Raw genomic sequence first — 19631 nt, forward strand, 5'->3', positions numbered from 1 at the left:
GGCAGAGAGAGAAAGTTAGGTTGATATTAGGGTTTCTTTGTTGAAGAGAGGAGGGTTTTTATAATAGATTTGGGCGGGTTGACGCGGGCGGGTTGACGCGGGCGGGTTCTCGCGGGCGGGTTGACGCGGGCGGGTTGATGCGGGCGGGTGGCGGACGGACCTAACGGGCCGGGACTCGGAATTGAGGGTATGTCCGAGTCCCGGCCCAATAAGCCCGAGCCATCGGGCCGGGTATGCCCGGCTCGGGTAGGACCCGGGCTGCGGGTCAAAACGGTCCGGGCTGCGGGTCAAAACGGTCCGGGCTGCGGGTCAAAACGGTCCGGGCCGAACGGGCCGGACCCCGGGTTCCCGGACCGTTTTCCCAGCCCTACCCCCTTACCCCCTTACACCGTCTTGGGTTTGTGGCAAATAAAGTTCGAGGGGCATTTTCATCTCTGTACACGCTCAGAGAGATGTGAAAAGATAAATACCCATTGTCTCATTCTAATACGGTCGGCAAGGAAGTGAGGTGGGTGGGTAACCTATCACGGTTGTAACAGTTTTCGTTTACAGACAAAAACCTAAACCTTGATTATAGGGAGTATTGTTCTTAACAAAGACTCTACCAGCCTATCGGAAACTCTCAACACTTGTTAAACTTGAACGCACGCTTAAATCCAGACTTCAGACACTTTCTTAAGCGATGAAATAATATGGCCAGTGTTTTGGGGAAATCAGCAAAGTTTTCGGGGAAATAAGTTTTGGGTGGAAACAAATTTTTTTGTTTCCTCCAAACATCACCCTTTCAATTTTTTATTTTTTCTTCTCCTCCTCTACCTCAACTAGAACTCCGGCGACCTCCACCGGATTCCGACGTCTTCTACCATCAACGTCGGTGACCCTCTCTCTTCGTCCCTTTATCCCTCTCTCTCTTCATCTCTTTCTTACTCTCTCTCTTCTGCCTCTCACTCTATTATGTCCTTTATCTCTCTATAAATTCCGGCGAAGGGAATGGTCCTTTTGCCGGAACCTTCGTCTGGAAAACCAGACGAAGGGAGGATACCTTCAACTGGTTTTCCAAACGAAGGTTGCCTCTCGCCTGGATCTGGAGTTCAGATCCAAACGAAGGTTACGGCGAAGGGACCATTCCCTTCGTCGGAATTTAGAGAGAGAGAAAAGAGTGTAGGGAGAGAGGCAGAAGAGAGAGAGAGATAAAAAAAAAAGGGAAGAGAGGGAAGAGAGAGAGAAAAAAAAAAGGGAAAAAAGAGAGAGAAGTGAGAGAGAGAGGGAAGAGAGAGAAGAGAGAGAAGTGAGAGAAGAGAGAGAAGTGAGAGAAGAGAGAGAGAGAAAGAGAGAGAGAGAGAGAAGAAAGAGAGAAGAGAGAGAGAAGAGAGAGAAGATGATGATGAAGTCGTCGACCGTTGCCGGCAACATCCGGCCGGCGACTTTCTGCCGGCGCCTTCTGAGGTGCGTTTGGTTGCTTTTGCACCGTCTTCTCCGGAAACTTTTTTGCTTTCCTCAAAGCGGTGGCCAATAATATATAGGCACTCGTTTTTCGTACCTATGATTCTAGACAAATAGTAAAAATTTAATCTTTATTCTTTTATAGATTCTTGGTTGTGAAAACATATGGAACTAGAACCAACCCTTTGACACATGACATATAATTTTCATTTCTCTTTTTTGATGAAAGATATTATTTTCTTTTTAATACTATAAGATGACAGAACAAAGACATTTTAACAAACAAACACACAGATATGACCCTCAACGCGGGGATTCGTCAGTTCACCCAAGATAGCCACATCATCGGGTCCCGCTATTACTGGGCTTTTCCTCACTTGGTGGGCCCTACTCTCATTTATTGAGCATCTAATTTCCTTATTTTGATGGACCTGTTGGTGGACCTGTTGGTGGGTGACATTGATGTTGAGGTGGCCGGCTAAAATTATTTTGGCTCCCCATCATCAAACCCTTAAAGAAAAAAAAGATCACCATCATTTCCATTGATGTTATATATGAATGATTGTGGATTGTGGTTCACCTTTTATGTGTAGTTGAAATACAGTTAGAAACTCCTAAAGCTTTGGAGATAGATATTTTGAGTTCTAATAGTTTAGGTGGTGTCAACACACTTGGTTACTCAAATGGTCCATAGTATTCACATAAATTCTCAAATTCCGAAAGCCTCAAGTTCGATTCTCTTTTATATCTAATTATTTTTTTTTTAAATTCAACTTCATTGCTAAGCTGAAGAACATCAAGTGAAAAACAATATAAGATGAAGTTTAAAACAAAGATAACATGCCAAATGATAGAAACAAATTAAATCATCCGTGCATGTGTTGAAGTCTTTAGTTCAGTTGACTTTAGACCGTTGTTTAGTTATATTTTAGGTCCGGTTGTATAAGAGTTTAAATTTGACAGTTATCGTGTTTATCACGTCTCATATGAATCAATGTTATGTAGTAATTAAGTAATGTTCGCAGATCTTTGTACGATCATTAAGATGCCCAATGTTAATGTTATGGACAACTTTTGGAATCCTATACATTCGTAGAAAAAGTAGGATATTGAGATATTAATGGATGATTAAGGACTTAATGTTAACATACATTTATTGCTAGCGAAGTACACTTAGGATGTTGGTTGATATTTTGAGACAACAAATGCTTTTTAATAGATTCGAGACATATTACAATAGGATCTGGCGATTGGGGGAACTTTCTGCTGCAATACATTCTTTTATGGAGTGTTGTTGTTGTTGGTAATGAAGACCTCTGTTGACACAGATCATGAGAGCTTTGAGTAGGGCTTTTAAGAAAAAAGTTTGACTTCCATTGATGAAGGTTCGTTGTATATAGTCGGAAGAAGAAATTAAAAAGAAAGAGAGAGCAAGAGACGGAGACAATTTTGAAAACTCGAAAAAATAGAAATATACATGCATCTATATGACAAAAAATTGACAAAACAGTTTATTAAACAAATAAACGAACGTATCAATATTCTGATTCTATTTTAAAATTGTTCTTTATTATTATTCACAAATTATATTGATTTTTATATATGGACATTTTCTCTTTCAAATTATATGTGGTAAATTAGGTGCTTTCATTTTCTTCTTTATTTATTCTAATAATTTTTTATCTTGTTTTTATTCTTTTTGAAGAGAATGTATTTAGTTCAATTATTCTGAAAGCATAATTGGTACTACTTTCCCCAGTTTTCATTACTTTCGGTTCACCTATTATAAAGTTTATGGGTTCTTTTTTATCTTATGATAACACCTTCCAATAGACTAGATGGGATGTATTGAAAAAAAGTTTTATGAAGGTATATCTAAAAATAATAGTTTCTCCACTATATATACATACACATATTTATACACATTATATCGATAGAAAGTTTATCACAAAATCTTGCAATATGTGCCACTTAGAACAAATATTGATTAGTCTTATCAAATGTTTTTAAGTTTTGTTATGTATTATCAATTTAACCATACCAAGGTTTTTTTTTTTTTGATGAAGAAACCATATCAAGGTTGTTGTACAAAGAATTAAGTGTACAGTTTAGTCACATATGCAAGACGCAGAGTTTTTTTTTTATGAGAAATCTACTATCTACGTTAGTCGTCACAAGTCATAAATACACCGTGAAGATGTGATGAGCACGATAACCGTCTAATTTAAACCACAATGAAAGAAGTCTAAAGTCTGACAACATGAAAGAGGCCTAAAATTCGACAAATTTATTATATTATTTATTTTATATATTATCTAAATTAAATGAGATAAATCTGGATAACAAACTACTTCCAACGAAATTCAATACTACGATCTCATGGGCTTAAGAGGACTGCCCAACCGCTGCACCAAAACGTGGTGGACTACAAAGAGCACATTTGGTTGTATGCCTTGTACAATATGTTAGCTGAAAAGTTGATTCGAGAATTTTTCCGCTTCTTACTAAATTGCTAACTTAATCTTATTCAAAATATTTTCTTTTGCCTAGTAGGTTTTCCATCTAAAACCTTATTTTCTATTGTAGTTTAAAGACTCTTATAATCCTCAACCACCTCCATTTATTTCCTATTCTATGTCTTTCTTCATTCCTTTCGCCCATCCAAAATTAAATACCTAGTAAATGTGTCTATGGGTATTCATTGTTATTTTCTATTATTTCCTTTGTTTTCTTGTTCATTTTTAGTAAAGTATTGCCTAAGCCATGCCCTAATAAATATTGAAGTGTTTACTGGCTAGTCGTAATCAACATGCTAACACAAAAATTATTATTGATGATGATTCATCAACCACTCTTACTTTTAGTAGTATCTAAATCTAATAATGTTATTATCACGAATAAAACTGACGAAGCCACTTATAAAACAATACAATTAAAAGACAAACAAGCATCTTTAAATATATGTGTTTGTGAGAACAGACCAGACTTTCGGCTAAGGTTTCTCTTCGCCGGAGTGTTAGAGAGAGAGAGGAAGAGTGAAAAAAAAATTTTTAATGTTTGGAGGTCGCCGGAGAAGACGATGAGGTGGCGAAAAGATGAGGTGGCAGAGAGAGAGGAAGAGATGTAGGAGAGAGAGTTGATGGCTGGTTAACGACATTCTAACGGTAACTGAAAAAAGATGTTATCTGAGAATTTTTGATAAAGTTAGGGACTAAGTAGGAAACTGGTCACAAAGTTAGGGACTATTAGGGAAATAACCCTAAATCAAATTACTTGCGAACAAAATCAATTTGAACCAAACATATTCCTGACCAATCAAACAATAAAACACAGAATTGTAGCAAGATTTTGTGAAAGTAATTCTGATACAATTTTAGTAACACCAACTAGGTAACTGGTATAAAAACGATAGGGAAGTTTTATGGGCGCCCAAGATTTCTAGAGTATGCCCCAACCTCGCCTGAGGACACTGATATCAAAATTCATACTTTACATTATAATCCCACATTGTTAGTTAGAACATCAAGAGTTTGGACTATGGGTGCTCATGCCTAGTAAATTTCTGAGGTCTATTGGAAAATGAAACCTTGGCTAGAAACAATAGAAAGTCATAAAATTAAAGTAAAATCTGACTCTTATTTTTTTTTTTCTTTTCTCATGTTTGGCTTAGTTGATTGAGTTTGGTTGGACCTTATCAACCACACTCAATCGAACTAAACCTAACCTGGATAAACTTAGTCTATTTGCCTTTTGATAGGCTAAGCTTCGGCCGACTATTTTGTCCAACGGCTATTGATTGGTTTGACTTTGGCTGAGACACAAGTTTTTTTCCAGTCCCCCACTGCTCACTCCTAGATTGAATTAGTACAACCTGTGGTGTCCATATAATTTTTCTTTGGGCTATAGGTATAACTAGTGATAATTAAAGAACCAAGAGGAACAGAAACCCCCAGAGGAGCAATCCTAATATGATTAGGTCTATCCTTCCCCTAGTCTCATTTTCTTTATTGACAATTTGAATAAAAATACGGGTCATCGGAGATCAAGAGGCCCGTTCGAACAAAGAGTTATGATTTCCTGACTTCTCCGCCCGTACTTACCGTGCAGTTTAACGGGCTTAGATGGGCCTAGTGCATTTAAGTGTTCAACCCGAATGACCCGAAATGTTTTCCATTTCCTGTTTTAGAGTTCTATGATCAATTTAATGAACTAATTGATTGCCCATTGATTATTGAACCAGCTAAACCTAAACAATCGACAGTCTGACTAAAGGAGCTAACTTTGGCTGATTGGAATCAGATCCATCTGACTCTGGGCTTTTGGGGAATTGAAAAACCCCATATTGTCTCTTGAAATCGAGATAACTCGTGTGGGATTTACTCGAACTTTTCACCAATTTTGGAATCCTATGTTTAGAATTCTTAAAATATTGTCCTTATTCCAACTTTTTTTTACCAACATTTGAGATTGCAAATGATCTTAAATTAGAAGGTCATGAGATCGATTCTTACTTTTTTAGATGTGATTTTTTGGAGGTACTCAATAATACGAAAGTACTGGTCTACTTCAATCCATTGATCGCAGTAGTACAAAATATCATAAATTTATAGTCTCGCTCCCTTTGGAGTTTGGAGATGCCCTTATACAAGAATAGAACTATCGTTACGGATTTTGGTGAAATTTGTAACTGTATAATATAAATCTTTAGAGATTGTGAGCACACAAGGCAAGAAATACAATAAATGCTTTTTAAGTAAACTTTTAATGGGGGTAAAAACTACATGGGTTAGTGAAATTTATGACATAAATACATTCAATAGTTTGCATTAAGTTTTACTAGTTAAATAAATAGTTTGATTTTCTAGTGATGTACTTGACACAAATCAACTTGATAGTTGACAAATACAAGTCAAAGTTGATTAGTCAATTTTGAAGTTGACAAATAGTAATGGAAAAACAACATTTTCTATAAAAAAAAAAAGAGTTCGAGAAATACTTTTCATAAAATAAATAGGCGTATGTTGACAAATATCTTTTAAAATATGTAACTTTTTTTTATTAATCGACACTTTCGTATTTATCTGAATTCAGACTCAAAACTAAATTGACTCGAAAACTGAATTGACTTACATCTAAATTGATTGGAGTTGAATTGACTCGAATATGAATAAAAGTTAGTTGTATTCAACAAACGTGCATGATGTCCTGTCTCTTACCGACTTCAACTATAGAATGTGAGGGTCCCTCTTTTTCAGAGAAGAAAATCGAATCAAAACTCAAATTTATTTGGATTTTGAATGACTGATTTAGGTAGATTTTGGATTTAACTATTTGAGTTAGACTATTGAAATCCACATACAAAAAGAAAGACACACCCACATTGGCACATTAGGCTAAAATGGTATACAAATAATAAGTTGAAGGGTGCTTCTAAAGGCACCTGGCCAAAAGACTATAAGCATCCGGAAATTGTATTGACTCGAGTCAATGGCTATTGACCTGAGTTCTCTATAAGCACCAGTTTTTAATGTGAGTGACGTTCACCTTCACTTGCTTCTTATATCTTCTTCAAAAATAATACTTGCTGTATTTTGAACTCTCCACAACCATCAACAGCAAGCCCACCGATACCACAGCGTGATTCTTTAAGCATTCTCTATACCTCCAACTAGAACCACTTTTTCTGACCACCGGCGTCTCTCCTCCAACTCGGGTAATCCACATTTTTTGTTTTGATGAGTTTCCAAGAACAGATTCATAACTAGCTGTTCAACAAAAAAAAAAAATCATAACTAGCTGAAACTCGCATCCCAGTACCCATTTCATCTTTTAGGTCTTCCTCATGATCATCATCAAACTCCACTCTCTCTCTCTCTCTATATATATATCTATTTAGTTTCTCTCTCTAAAATATAATTAAGAAGAAGATGATGAAGGTTTAGGTTTCCAAAATGGGATAAAAGAAGATAAGACATGGAGAGCGTTATGAATATGACCATCAATTTTCTGCCTAGCTTGCAGAAACATTATCTTCCTTCTCTCTCTTATGTGCCCTCTGTGAAGTCCAAAACCAACATCTTCTCTCTCTACATTCTCTCTTGCTTGTGTTTACCAACTCCTCTTTATTGAGTTAACATAAAAACACAACAGGTAAAAGCAGAGATTGTTGTAATTTACTGTTTACATTCTGATTATATACATGCCTGATTACCCAAATAGTCAATCAGTGACAAAGTGAAGAGAAACGGATTAGCCAATCCGTGAGCATGTGAAGAGTAACGAATTGGCTAATCCGTGACTTAAGGGAAACGGCGGACTGGTCCAGTCCGTCTAGTATGTCTTAGGGCATCATTGTGGTTGGATTTTGTGAGAGATGGATGGAGGGGTTAGGATTAACTCCACTTGACCGGTGCCTACATAGTTGGACGGTGCTAATAGAGAAATGAGTGGTTGGGCCTGGTGCTAACAGAGATGGATGCTAACAGCCTTTTGGCCCAGTGCTTTTAGAAGCACCCAACGGATGGAGGTGTTAGGGTTAAGTTGGCTTTGACTGGTGCCTACATAGTTGAACGGTGCTAACAGAGAAATGAGCAGTTGGGCCTGGTGCTAATAGAGATGGATGCTAACAGCCTTTTGGCTTGGTGCCTTTAGAAGCACCCTAAGTTGAAATGAGCCAAACTTCTTAGAGCCTTTTAAATAGGAGGTAAGTCTCTCTCTCTCTCTCTCTCTCTCTCTCTCTCTCTCTCTCTCTTTCTTACTTTATCTATCTATCTATCTCTTTCATCAACAAACAAGATCTTCTAGGGTTTTAGAAGGTAAGAACTTTTCAATCCCTAGATCCTCTTTATCTACACAACTATCAGTGGATAAGTATCGAAGTTTGGTGGTGGGTTTTTTTGTATTTTTTCCATTTATGCCTAGTAGCCTAGAGATTCTCTTCTGACAATTTTTTTTGGCTCTTTCCATACAAAAACTGCAGTTAGGGTTTTCATTTCTTCCCCTTTTCTTCATGTTTTTATTAGGTATTTTTATCTTATTCCCATAGACATTAGTTTCTCCCTCTCTCCTCTCTCTCTCCAAAGTTAGGGTTTTTTCATCATCTTTTGAGTTAGTAAGTTCTTCTTCTCTTTTCTCTTTTTTGTTGTTAAGTTTGTTTGGAGGTTTTAGTACTAGGGTTTAAGAAGTTTACTACTTTGGGTATTTTTTTTCTTATTCAGTTTCAATATGGCTCCATCTGGTATAAGAACAAGATCAAAAACTCAATACAAGAAGCTATCTTCATCATCATTACCAATAGAGTTAGAAGCTTCTTCAACTTCATCTCAAACTATGGCTCCTTCATCAACTAAAAGAGATACAAGAACAAGAACAAGAAGAAGTAAATACCAAAGAAACCCTAATTCTACCACAACAACAACAACAACAACAAACAAGACCACCACAAGAACACATAAAATACCAAAGAAAATCGATGACAACGACAACAAGAAGGACGAAGATGTTATCGAAGTTTCAAGAGATTTATGCTTAACACCAAAGGGTAAAAAATATCGAATACCAGAGATCGAATCGTGCCCACCAGCTCCAATGAAGAAGAGGAAATTAATCTCAAGTTTGTTAACACAAAGAGAACCCATTCCTTTATTTACTAATCCAGAAATAGAACTTTTCTTTTGTTTTACAGTTCATGATATTTCAGCTTGAAATATGGGGTTTGTAATATATTTTAGAACAATAGTTCAAAATTAGATTATGGGTAATGATATATTAATTATGCTAATGAGTTTCATTTGATTCAATTTTTTTTTCTTTTTTGGTGTTTGTTCTTTTGGGGATAGTGGTAAACTGGTAATTGGGCAAAAGAACCACCAAATTCTCTTATGTGAAAAGAAGAAATGCTATTTGGTCCAAAAATGGGAACTGACCATAGCTGGAAATCTGGTGTGGTCATTGATATGTGCATTTCTCTCTTCGCGTATCTGGGTCAATGGGAGCTAACCACATCAATTTCGAGTTGTGATCGACACCTATTTTCGCACCAAATAACATTTTTAAGCAGAATTTTTGAATCTTGATATAATTTCAATCTCGAACATATTCTAATAGAAAAAAAATAAAGTAACTTGAATCCGATTAGCTACAATTTATTGAAATTCGTCTAATATGAACTAGCTATAATGATGTGAATTCTTTTTTCCTTTCTTGTTTTTCTCTCTTTATGTTTTTTAATGTGAATTTGACATTTGAAAGTGTGAAATTTAATGAGTTTTTATTTAAGTATAACTTAAAATTGAATTTATCATTTTTTTAGTATGTTTTGTCAACCTAGAGAGTGAAAACTATTAAGTCATGTTTGGAGTATCCATGGTTGGAATTGTTTTCGTGTGTAATTTTATTACTTCAATTGTGATAGAGAGACCAATGTTTTTGCCGTGAATCTCTATCCAACAGTTGGGATTCACCCCCTATCCAAAGAGAGAGAAAGTGGCCTGAATCTGTCGGTTGGATATGGATCCATGCCAACTTCACGCTCAAAACGTCGTTCTTCCCGTCTTTTTCCTTAATACTCATATGATCAATGAATTTGATGTGGCTATCTACAAAAAGAAATGGTTAATTGGAACAACCTTTTAAAATAATTGACTACTTTTATTATGATTTGTGACTATAATTGAGATTTTAGCATATATATATAATGGTGGGTATTTGATTTTTAATTGGTTAATATTATATTGATGAAGAGGTGTTGAAATTATGGAGATCAGGTGGGGGGTGTTTGTTTGTTAGATGTTTTCCCAACATGTGTAAGAGAATCCAATGAAGAAATTCGTGTGGGTTAATAAATGTAGATATCTATTCATTCTAGAAACATGTCAATATTTAAGATTGAAGATGATTTATTCACACACATAGTATTCCATTCTTGAAATTTATTGGATTTCCATTCAAATCTCAGCTGAAATGTTCGACAAAAAAAAAATCTCAGCTGAAATAATGTGATATCTTTTTGTCTATATTGACATATATACATAATCGAAGTTAGTATCGTATAATTTGACATGCTTGTATTACAGTATAAGGATGGATTATGAGCATAAATTTTATTAAAAATAAAAAGTAAACAACTTTAGGTGCAAGACTAACGGATTAGATAAAAACCAATCAATCTAGTGACAGAAAATTTGTAAGTTTGTAGTTATCAAACTCAAAATGAAGTAATGAACCATCGATTAATAGATTTTTTTTTGTTGAGATAACCATCGATCGATTAATAGATGATGACAAATATGTTATCTTCTTGGTTATAAGAGTTCAATTTTTTCGTGATTATTTGACACACACTTTTGCTTGTTATGTTCATTGGGCATAACTTTTTTTACTATGTTTGGTTCGTAACCTTCCCACTGAAAATCGAATTGACAACAAATAGGCAGAACATACATATTGTATTTTTACTTGGTAGAGTTTTTTTTTTCGTGTGACATTATTCTCAAATAAAATGTAACTGCAAATTACTAGACTTACAAAGACTTAAAAGCAAAAGAATCTTATTTATAGGGAATTCCACTAACTTCATGGAAATCAACAAACTTCATGGAAATCAAGAGTTAGTTTATGGAAGCTTTTCACACATAGAAGCAAGAGTTTGCAGAAGGTGTCAACTTTAGGTGCCTACTTAAATTACTCTCTCTCTCTCTCTCTCTTTATTTATTTTAGGTTTCATTCCATCTATATATGTTCTTCTTAAGAGCATGAGAAGGAATTGGAAACTCTGGTGACTTGGGAACTTTCAATAAACAAACATGTATAAAGGGTGGCCCTAAAGAGAGATGAGAGAGAAAATATGAATCATGACATGATCATCATTGGAAGCTGCTTTTCTTTTCTAAATTAATGATAATTAATAAACTAATTAATGATGTCTTAAATTCATTTAAGTATTTCTATTCAATACAACTTTATTTTTCTCTTCCATCTATAATTTTGAGCATCTCATTATGAGCTTATATGGGCATGGACCCCCACACATTCCATCATAGTGAGTCATGTACCCTGCTTACACCATAAGAATCATGGCCCATGAATAGTGGGCTTATGAGTATGGAACCGGGAAGGCCACTTGTTTGCCTGTAACATTTTCGTACTTTTTCTCTTTATGTTGGGTCTTGGGTATCCGAGGGTGCGAGGTAGGTCAGCTCAGCCTACCCAAGCCCGTCTGTTGTGGTTAGGAATGTAGGCCCGATCCAATTAAGCTAGGACTTTCGTCCGACGCACTAGCCCGTTCCTTTTTCATGTGTATATTCAAGATCGTTGCAAAACAACTTCACATTGGTGGGAGACGAAATATGGTGTCTTTTAGAACATGATTAAACATTATTTCCAAGTGATGTGCTTTAAAGTTGTGAGATTCTCTAGTGTCAAAGATGACATTGTTTGTAGGTAGCAACTCGGCTAGTTCGCACAGTCCTACAACATGTTACTAGTAACATATTCTCTTTACGATGTAGTTTTGGGAGAGTGGTTTGCATAGTGACACGTTTTAAAGCAACATGGTCTCGAGAGTGCCTAAGCGGACTGTATCAGTAGCTGTCCGAGAAGCTGGTTTCCACCATCCTACAATAAAAATAGGATTTATACTCATTAACTAATTAATAATTAGAAGCACCTCTTTGTATTGTGAGATAATCAGAATATACACGTCTATCTTTTTTCCCTCCAACTTCTTTTGTTCATCAACATCTCAACAACTCTCAATTGGGTCTTAAGATCTTAACTTGGGTTTATGAATTCATGCATTTTCAATCAAATTAGGGTGTCAAAATGAAATCTTTCAAGGCAATAATCTTATTAATTTGTACGCAAAATTTAGTAGATTAAATGATGCACAAAATATGTTTGATAAAATGCCTGTTAGAAATACTAGCACATGGACTTCTCTTATAAAAGGGTATTCTCAAAACAATAATTAGTTAATGACATTGATTCTGTTTTTCAAATTGCTTATAACATGCATAAATCAGGGGAAGATTTCAATGAACATACATGTACTGTACTTTTGCAGGCTTTAGGGTCTTCTCTAGGGCAACAAATTCATACTTTAGTGATTAAAAAGGGGTTTGAAGATAATGTTTTTGTTGGTACTTCATTGATTTCCATGTATTTGAGAAATGGGTATTTTGGTGATGCTGAATGTGTATATAAGTATCTACCTGATAAAGATAATCAATGTTTAAATTCAATGATTTTAGGGTATGGGGAGAAAGGAATTGGTGAAAAATCAATCCAAACTTTCGTCGATTTACTAAATTATGGTTTAGAACCTAATGATTATACATTCACAAATGTTATAAGTTCTTGTAGTGAAGATATTAGTCCAATGGAAAGAAAGCATTACACAGGCTTTTGATTAAATATTGTTTAACTAATGAATTAAGTGTTGGAAATGCTTTGATTACTTTGTAAGGGAAAAATGGAGAAGTTGAAGAATCGGAGAAGATGTTTCGAGGTATGGGTGAGACGAATTTGGTTACTTGGACTACACTTCTATCAGTATTGGTGAAGAGTAGTAATGGCGAAAAAGCCGTTCCTGGGTTATAGGGATGCTTCACTTGGGGTTTTTCTTTGATTCTAACTGCTTAACAACTGTCTTAAATGGTTGTTCAGAGTGCAAGAATTTAAAATTGGGTAGTCAAATTCATGGGTTTGTTACAAAACTAGGTTATCTTTCAGATGTTTATGTAGGAACTTCTTTGATTGATCTTGATGCAAAATATGGAGAACTTAAGTCTGCAAACATTTGTTTTCGACAGTCTTGTAGTTCGAAATACTGCTTCTTTTAATGCGAGTCTAGTCGGTTATATGCAGAAAGATGAACTCGAAGAAGAAGAAGAGTTTATGGCTTTGTTTGATCAAATGAGACGCTCCAGGATTGAACAAGATTTTATTACTTTTGCACAGCTTATCGGTCTATCTGCAAGTCAAGCTTCGATTACTAAAGGGAAGGCCTTACATGGCTATGCTGTTAAAGTAGGATTAGAAGACGAGATTATCGTGAGTAAATGCTGTACTTAGCATGTATGAAAAATGTGGAAACATCTGTTGAATGTTCTACAACATGGTTTATCATGATTTGGCTTCTTGAAATTCAATGGTTAATGGGTATGCTATTCATGGACAAGGGAAGCAAGCTTTGTTACTCTTCAAAGAAATGGAAATAAAAGAAATTGAACCAGATGGAAGAACAGTTCTTGCTGTTCTTCAAGCGTGTACGTAGTTATTCGGGTTTATTTGAAGACGGGTTTCGCTTATTTCATGCCATGGAATCGAAATATAAGATCAACTCAGTTAATGAACATTATTCTAGTATGGTTGATCTTTTAGCTAGATCAGAAATCTGCAAAAAGCAGTGGATTTTATCAAGAAAACCCCATTTTCAGAATCACCTTTACTATGGAGAACTTTGATCAATGGAAGTAATCTACTCAGTAACTCGAATTTTAGCAGACTTGCTTCAAAATATTTGCTTGATTTGGTTCCAAATGATTCTGGTTCTTATGTTCTTAGTTCAAATATGTCTGCGGGAAAGGAATGTTTAAAGATGCAGCTAATGTTAGAACAATGATGAATGATAGAGGGATGAAGAAAGGTGCAGGTTGTAGTTGGATTCAGATTCAAAACAAAGTTCATAGATTTCTTGCAAGTGAAAAAGATCACCCAGCAAGTAAGGAGATATATGTGAAACTGGATGAATTAAGATCTGTTACGTAAGAGGACTCCATACTTGAGCATACACAGACTTGGGTCATCTGAAGCCGACTTTAGTTGAGGGGTAACATGCGTGCTTCTGTACAGATAGGACTAAAGTTCGAATCTTACTGTCTTTAAAAAGTAGGAGTGTTATATAAGGTGTCCGGGTGCAACATCTTAATACCACCACGAACGGAAAATAAAAGTAAAAGTGTAAGAAATTCATACATGATGAACAAGTTCTCGCTGGTGACTGTCGAGAAACTTCTGATGGTTCAGTTGGGCTCATACCTAACCGAGCGAGGGGTTAAAACATGTGTTACCCATTTTCTTGGAGAGTTTTCAAGCCGACTTTAGTTGGGGGGGGGGGGGGGGGGGGGGGGTAAAGTGCGTGCTTCTGTACAGATAAGACCAAGGTTCGAATCTTACTGTTTCTAGAAAGTATCCTGAACATGGTGCAATATATAAAGTATCCCAGTGCAACAAGTTCTCGCTGGTGACTCTCGAGAAACACCCAATAGCTCGGACTCGGGCTCGGACCTAACCAAGCGAAGGACTCGGACTCAGGCTCGGACTTGGACATACATAAGCAAGGCCCATGTAACTGAGTTCAAGCCCAAGTAATTAGTAACTATTGACAAGAATCACATAGATCATAGATGGTGAGAACTAGTTATTGAGTATGTATATGAAATACTTTTATAGATGTAATTAAAAGTTGGATGTTTGTTATCATAAAAGATGCATAATATATTTGAAATCATATCATCTCTTAACAAATTCCACTACAACACCACCAATAATGCACTAAAATGAACAAAAGCATTAATTTACATACCAATCAATACCACTTAAAAGTTTACCTATTTGTTGTTTTTCTTTTCTTGTAACTCTTTCCAACATAAAAACCCACTCTTCAAAGGAATATTTCATCTACTTTCGAAGATACCTAAACAGAATAGTGATTACTGGTAATAATATGACTGGTGCCTGAGTGTCCTGCTAATAATTTTTAAAGCATAGTTATACATCGCAATAACCACTTAAATGGTGTTCTTCGAGATTAGTTTAATTTTGAGTATCTCGAAAAATCAATTCTTTATTTGTTTTATTAAAAATGAAGGGGGTTTATTAGAAGAATGAACGTTTGGAAGGTGGTCTTCCAAGAGTTCTCATCAAATTGGCTATTTCAATGACTCTAGCAAGTTTTGTTCCTTTCTTTGCCTCAGATGTAGCCCTCCTTTCTTCTGCTTTTCTATGTGCTTTTGCCACTTCATTTTGCATTTTCTCTAGTGCTTTGGCTCTTTTTTCTTCTAATCTCCTCTATATATAACAAATATACACAATTAAACCAAAATATTCATTGAGCATCAATAGATGAAGCCCTAGCTTGATTCAATTTGGATGCTAATGAGGGCCAAAACTCTCCCCAATAACAAACTACAAAAATACTAAAATCTTTATCAATCTAAGGGATGGGTCGACTTGATATGTTAGTGCTAATAGTTTATACTAGGGAGGGAATCTGAAATTTAGGTAGAATATGTCGGTTTATACGTTACTCTAATGGACATAGTAATCCTGGTTAATCGGCGTAACTCCGGATATTGTAACCTAGCTTTTAAAAATTCAAATTAGAATTGTGAGTAGGCTAGCACATACAACTCTATTCGTAGTCTTACATATGTTTGTCAGGCGTGAATATTGTCTTCGCAATGAAAATCATATACTAACCTTACTAAACTTTTCTAAAATGATTCATACTATTGAATCCATTTTAAAATATATTCCTATGAATTATAAATTTAGAATGATGTGACTAGTTCAGTACGACTGAGCTACTCAAACATCTGCACGAAAATCAACCCAACGATCATGTCCATGTGGATTCTACATATCAATCTAACACGAAATACGTAACACAAATAATTCTTCGAAGAAGAACAAATGGTGTAATAGAAGTGTACATACGATTTAAAAATAACAATATTAAAATAAAAATTTAGGTAGATGCATACCTCAACTTTTTTCATCCAAGAAGTAGCTTTTTGAACTTGTTCATCTTCCCATCCATTAATAATAGCATCTTCTCTCTTAAACCTATTATTAACCTTGGAAATCTTCGCGTTTTGCCACGCTAATATCTTTGATTCTATCTCTTCTCTTTTGACCCGATTCATCGATACATCTTCGTGATTATGACTAGTGCCATTAACAAAAGAAGATCTACTAGTATTCATTATATTTGATGATGATGATAAAGAAGATGACCCATTGACCAAAGTAGGAGAAGGAATAGGATCATTACTAAAATTAGGGTTGCTATCAGGTACAATAGCTAAAGGATTTGTTTCTTCTGGTATTTCATTATCATCTTCTCTAATTCTACTCAAAAGGGTATTACTAATATTATTGGAATTATTTTCATTTTCATGATTGTTTCTATTGTTTTGACCAGCCACAACTAAAGCATTGAATTCTCTACTCATGGTAGTAAAATTCTCACTCGAGGATGAGGTATTGCTTTCGGAGATAGTAGATGAAGTTTCCCAAGCTTCTAGTCTTCTTCTTCCTTGACTATTTTGATTTCCGGTTGTCGTCGGTGGTGGTGTTAAAGCATGTATGTCTCTCACTTGATCGTCGTTTTGATCGTCCGATGATGACCCGGTGCTGTTAGTGATAGCTCTCTGATCGGAAAACATGTCCGAGTTTGTATAGTAATTAGTAGATGATGAAGATTGAAGGTTGAAGAATGAAGAAGAAAGAAATGGAGTAGGGAGATTACTTGTGGAGTGGGGTTCTAATTAGTAAGAAAGAAATTAGACTTACCCCCTCACTAATTTGATATATTATAGAAGGGCTTCGCCTTAAATATTAAAATTAACAAATAATAGGACATCCTTTAACGCGGGCTATTTGAAAAAAATTGATGAACACTCCGTTTTCTAACAAACACCAAATAATGAGTTAAGGGAATATTTATTTACCTCGTTAGAGACTTTTTCTTGCCTAAAAATAGCTCGAAAGAACTTTTGTCGATTATTTTCTAAGCTTTAGAAAGAAAAAGACATAAAAGAACACTTAAAATCTCGGTATGCAAAGTGTTTGGATCAATGTTCATTGAGCCTAATCACACTAACAAGTCGCTTGCTTTTAATACAGAGATTAGTTGTTTTTAGTTGCACCCAGTTTTATTATACACCGAAATAAGATAGTGCGGTAGTTTTTAATCTTTCAAGAGTTAAGGTAATGGATAAGTAAACTCAATGACGAAATTAAGTTTCTAATCGATAATTGTACCACGCCAGCTAGACTTTATATAGACATAAAAGTATATATGTATTTTCGTCTATAATTATTTATGGTAGTTCATTATTGTTTGCTAAACGCAAAAGGGGCAACCTGAAAAATCAAGAAAAAAATGTGGGTTGAAAGGAAATATTTTCATTCACTAGATATTTTGTTCTAATTATTGGTTAGTGAGTGAAGTGTCGGCCAACAAAATTGTATTAGAAAAATTAATGGACTCTTAAATGGTGATTAGTAATTGATTAAGTCAATAATCAACAATCACACGTGTTAATATTTTGACGGTTGTTTATGCAACCAATCCTATAAGTGACACGTACAATAATCTTATTTTGAAGGTGGGACTGGTCAACATCAACTTTTCCAATTGATAGGTTGTTTTGTTTTACATGATAGATTCTCCACTTTTCTGGGTCTGGGATTTGGGACATCCTAAAAAGTGTTCCAAATATATGAAATTTTGGGTGAAAATTCTTACATGTCTTCACCTCAAGAAAAGAAACAAAAATTGTCAGATGTATTCTGTCAACATTTGGTAATCCATTTTTTTTTTTTTTGAAATTACGGGAAACATATTCCATTCGTAAGTGATAAAATCACATTGTTTACATGGATGATAATTCATTCTTATTTCTTTCACCTGAATACTTCACGAGAGTTACATACCTTTAAATGCAAAGTGCTTCATGAAGGGAAAGAAATTGGACTAGACACAGACACAATATTCCTATAAATCGAGAAAAGAGACCCTAAAGGTCTGACAAAAGGATCCTAAAGGTTCGTGAAAAGAGACCCTAAAGGTCTGACAAAAAAATTGAAAAAACACCGTTGTTGTTGCCGGAAAATCGTCGCATGAAAACTGCCGCCGTCATCGGAAACCGTTGTCATCACAAAATCGCCTCTGTCACCGGAAAACCTACGCCATCACACCACCACAGAGATCTCGTCACCAGCACGCCACCATCACGAGCCACCATTATCAACATAAAGAAAACCCTCCGTCAACGTCTCTTGATCCTTTCTAGGTTACCTTTTCTGGCAAGAAGGACGTTCGAATTGCTTCCGCAAAATTACTGGATGAATAGTTTCAAATGAAAACAGTGGTTTGATAAAATCACAAAGATCGAACTTCTCCATCATCCAATCCAAACACTACCACCAGATTCAAACACTACCACCACCACCACTAACCACCCCACACTACTAGATTCGTCACCACCAACAATAAGGGAGGGAAAAGGAGAGAAAATCAAAACAAAAAAAAAGGGATCGAGGAATCCTCACCAGATCCGACGAGGGTTCCTCATAACTGTACTAGAACTGCTTTAATTTCGTTGTCGTCTATAAATCATTTAATTTCGTTGGGCTTTAGATCGATATTAATTGGACGCCTTTATAATGACCATGTTGTCAATATTAAAAGAGTAAAATTACAGTATGTCGCGAACCCATATAGACATTGTATGACGCCTTAAGCCAAGCCCTAACTAAGCTACCTGGTATAATTTGTCAGTTACATTATAAAGTGAGACATAATTTACATTTTCTGAGAGTAAACAATGTCGTAGAACGCGTTAGAAAGTGGTACACTGCAAACTTATAACAACTTATTCGTAAAATTGTACTTTCTATTCATTGAAGTTAATCACCTTCTCAATAATCATAATTGACTACCCTATGACCATAAATGATTCCCTTTTAATCAAAATAGGGGTGATATTTTCACCCGACTGCCCGCTACTTGTAACCGGCACCCGAAATACAAAAAATGTTCTTGAGCGCCCATGCTCGAGATAGGCATATCTCGCTCAGGCCTGACAGAAAATGGTGCGTAGGTTCAGATAACAAAGTTGACACACTCGATTAATCCGAGTACCCTAATAGCCAAACACCTAACCTACTTGACCCGCCCTAGCCCGATCCAAAGCTACCTTGGGCACCCGATTCCCGCCCTTAAACCAAAACTTGCCTCCCATCATGTAGTTCACTTAACATACCTTCCAAGTAGTTAAAATTAAGACAAAGTCAACTAGTTAAGATATGATCTATGTGTGTATAGGTAGATTAAGAATGAATGTAGTTCACATTGTTAAGCAAAATTTATACTTCACAAATGTAAAACAAGTATTGTT

General features: G+C 35.6%; 1 protein-coding gene, 1 long non-coding RNA gene and 1 pseudogene across 2 annotated transcripts; 2 read left to right on the plus strand and 1 right to left on the minus strand.

Annotated features, from left to right (window-relative positions):
• The first annotated feature begins 8264 nt into the window (after positions 1-8264).
• LOC147540361 (uncharacterized) lies at positions 8265-9223 on the plus strand. The gene is made up of 2 exons (XR_015225735.1): positions 8265-8554; positions 8661-9223. It is a non-coding gene; the product is annotated as an uncharacterized LOC147540361 (long non-coding RNA).
• Positions 9224-12101: 2878 nt separating this feature from the next.
• On the plus strand, positions 12102-14295 carry LOC147540362 (pentatricopeptide repeat-containing protein At2g27610-like; annotated as a pseudogene).
• Positions 14296-14915: 620 nt separating this feature from the next.
• On the minus strand, positions 14916-17003 carry LOC147540363 (remorin 4.2-like). The gene is made up of 2 exons (XM_086641412.1): positions 16209-17003; positions 14916-15513 (listed from the first exon to the last, which is right to left on the minus strand). Exons 1-2 carry the CDS (start codon positions 16890-16892, stop codon positions 15322-15324), a joined length of 876 nt encoding a protein of 291 aa, XP_086497538.1. The 5' UTR covers positions 16893-17003; the 3' UTR covers positions 14916-15321.
• Positions 17004-19631: the final 2628 nt, after the last annotated feature.

The sequence above is a fragment of the Eschscholzia californica genome, unplaced genomic scaffold (assembly GCF_041429995.1).
Source record: "Eschscholzia californica isolate CP2 unplaced genomic scaffold, dmEscCali1.0.p SCAF_5, whole genome shotgun sequence".
Taxonomy (NCBI): domain Eukaryota; kingdom Viridiplantae; phylum Streptophyta; class Magnoliopsida; order Ranunculales; family Papaveraceae; genus Eschscholzia; species Eschscholzia californica.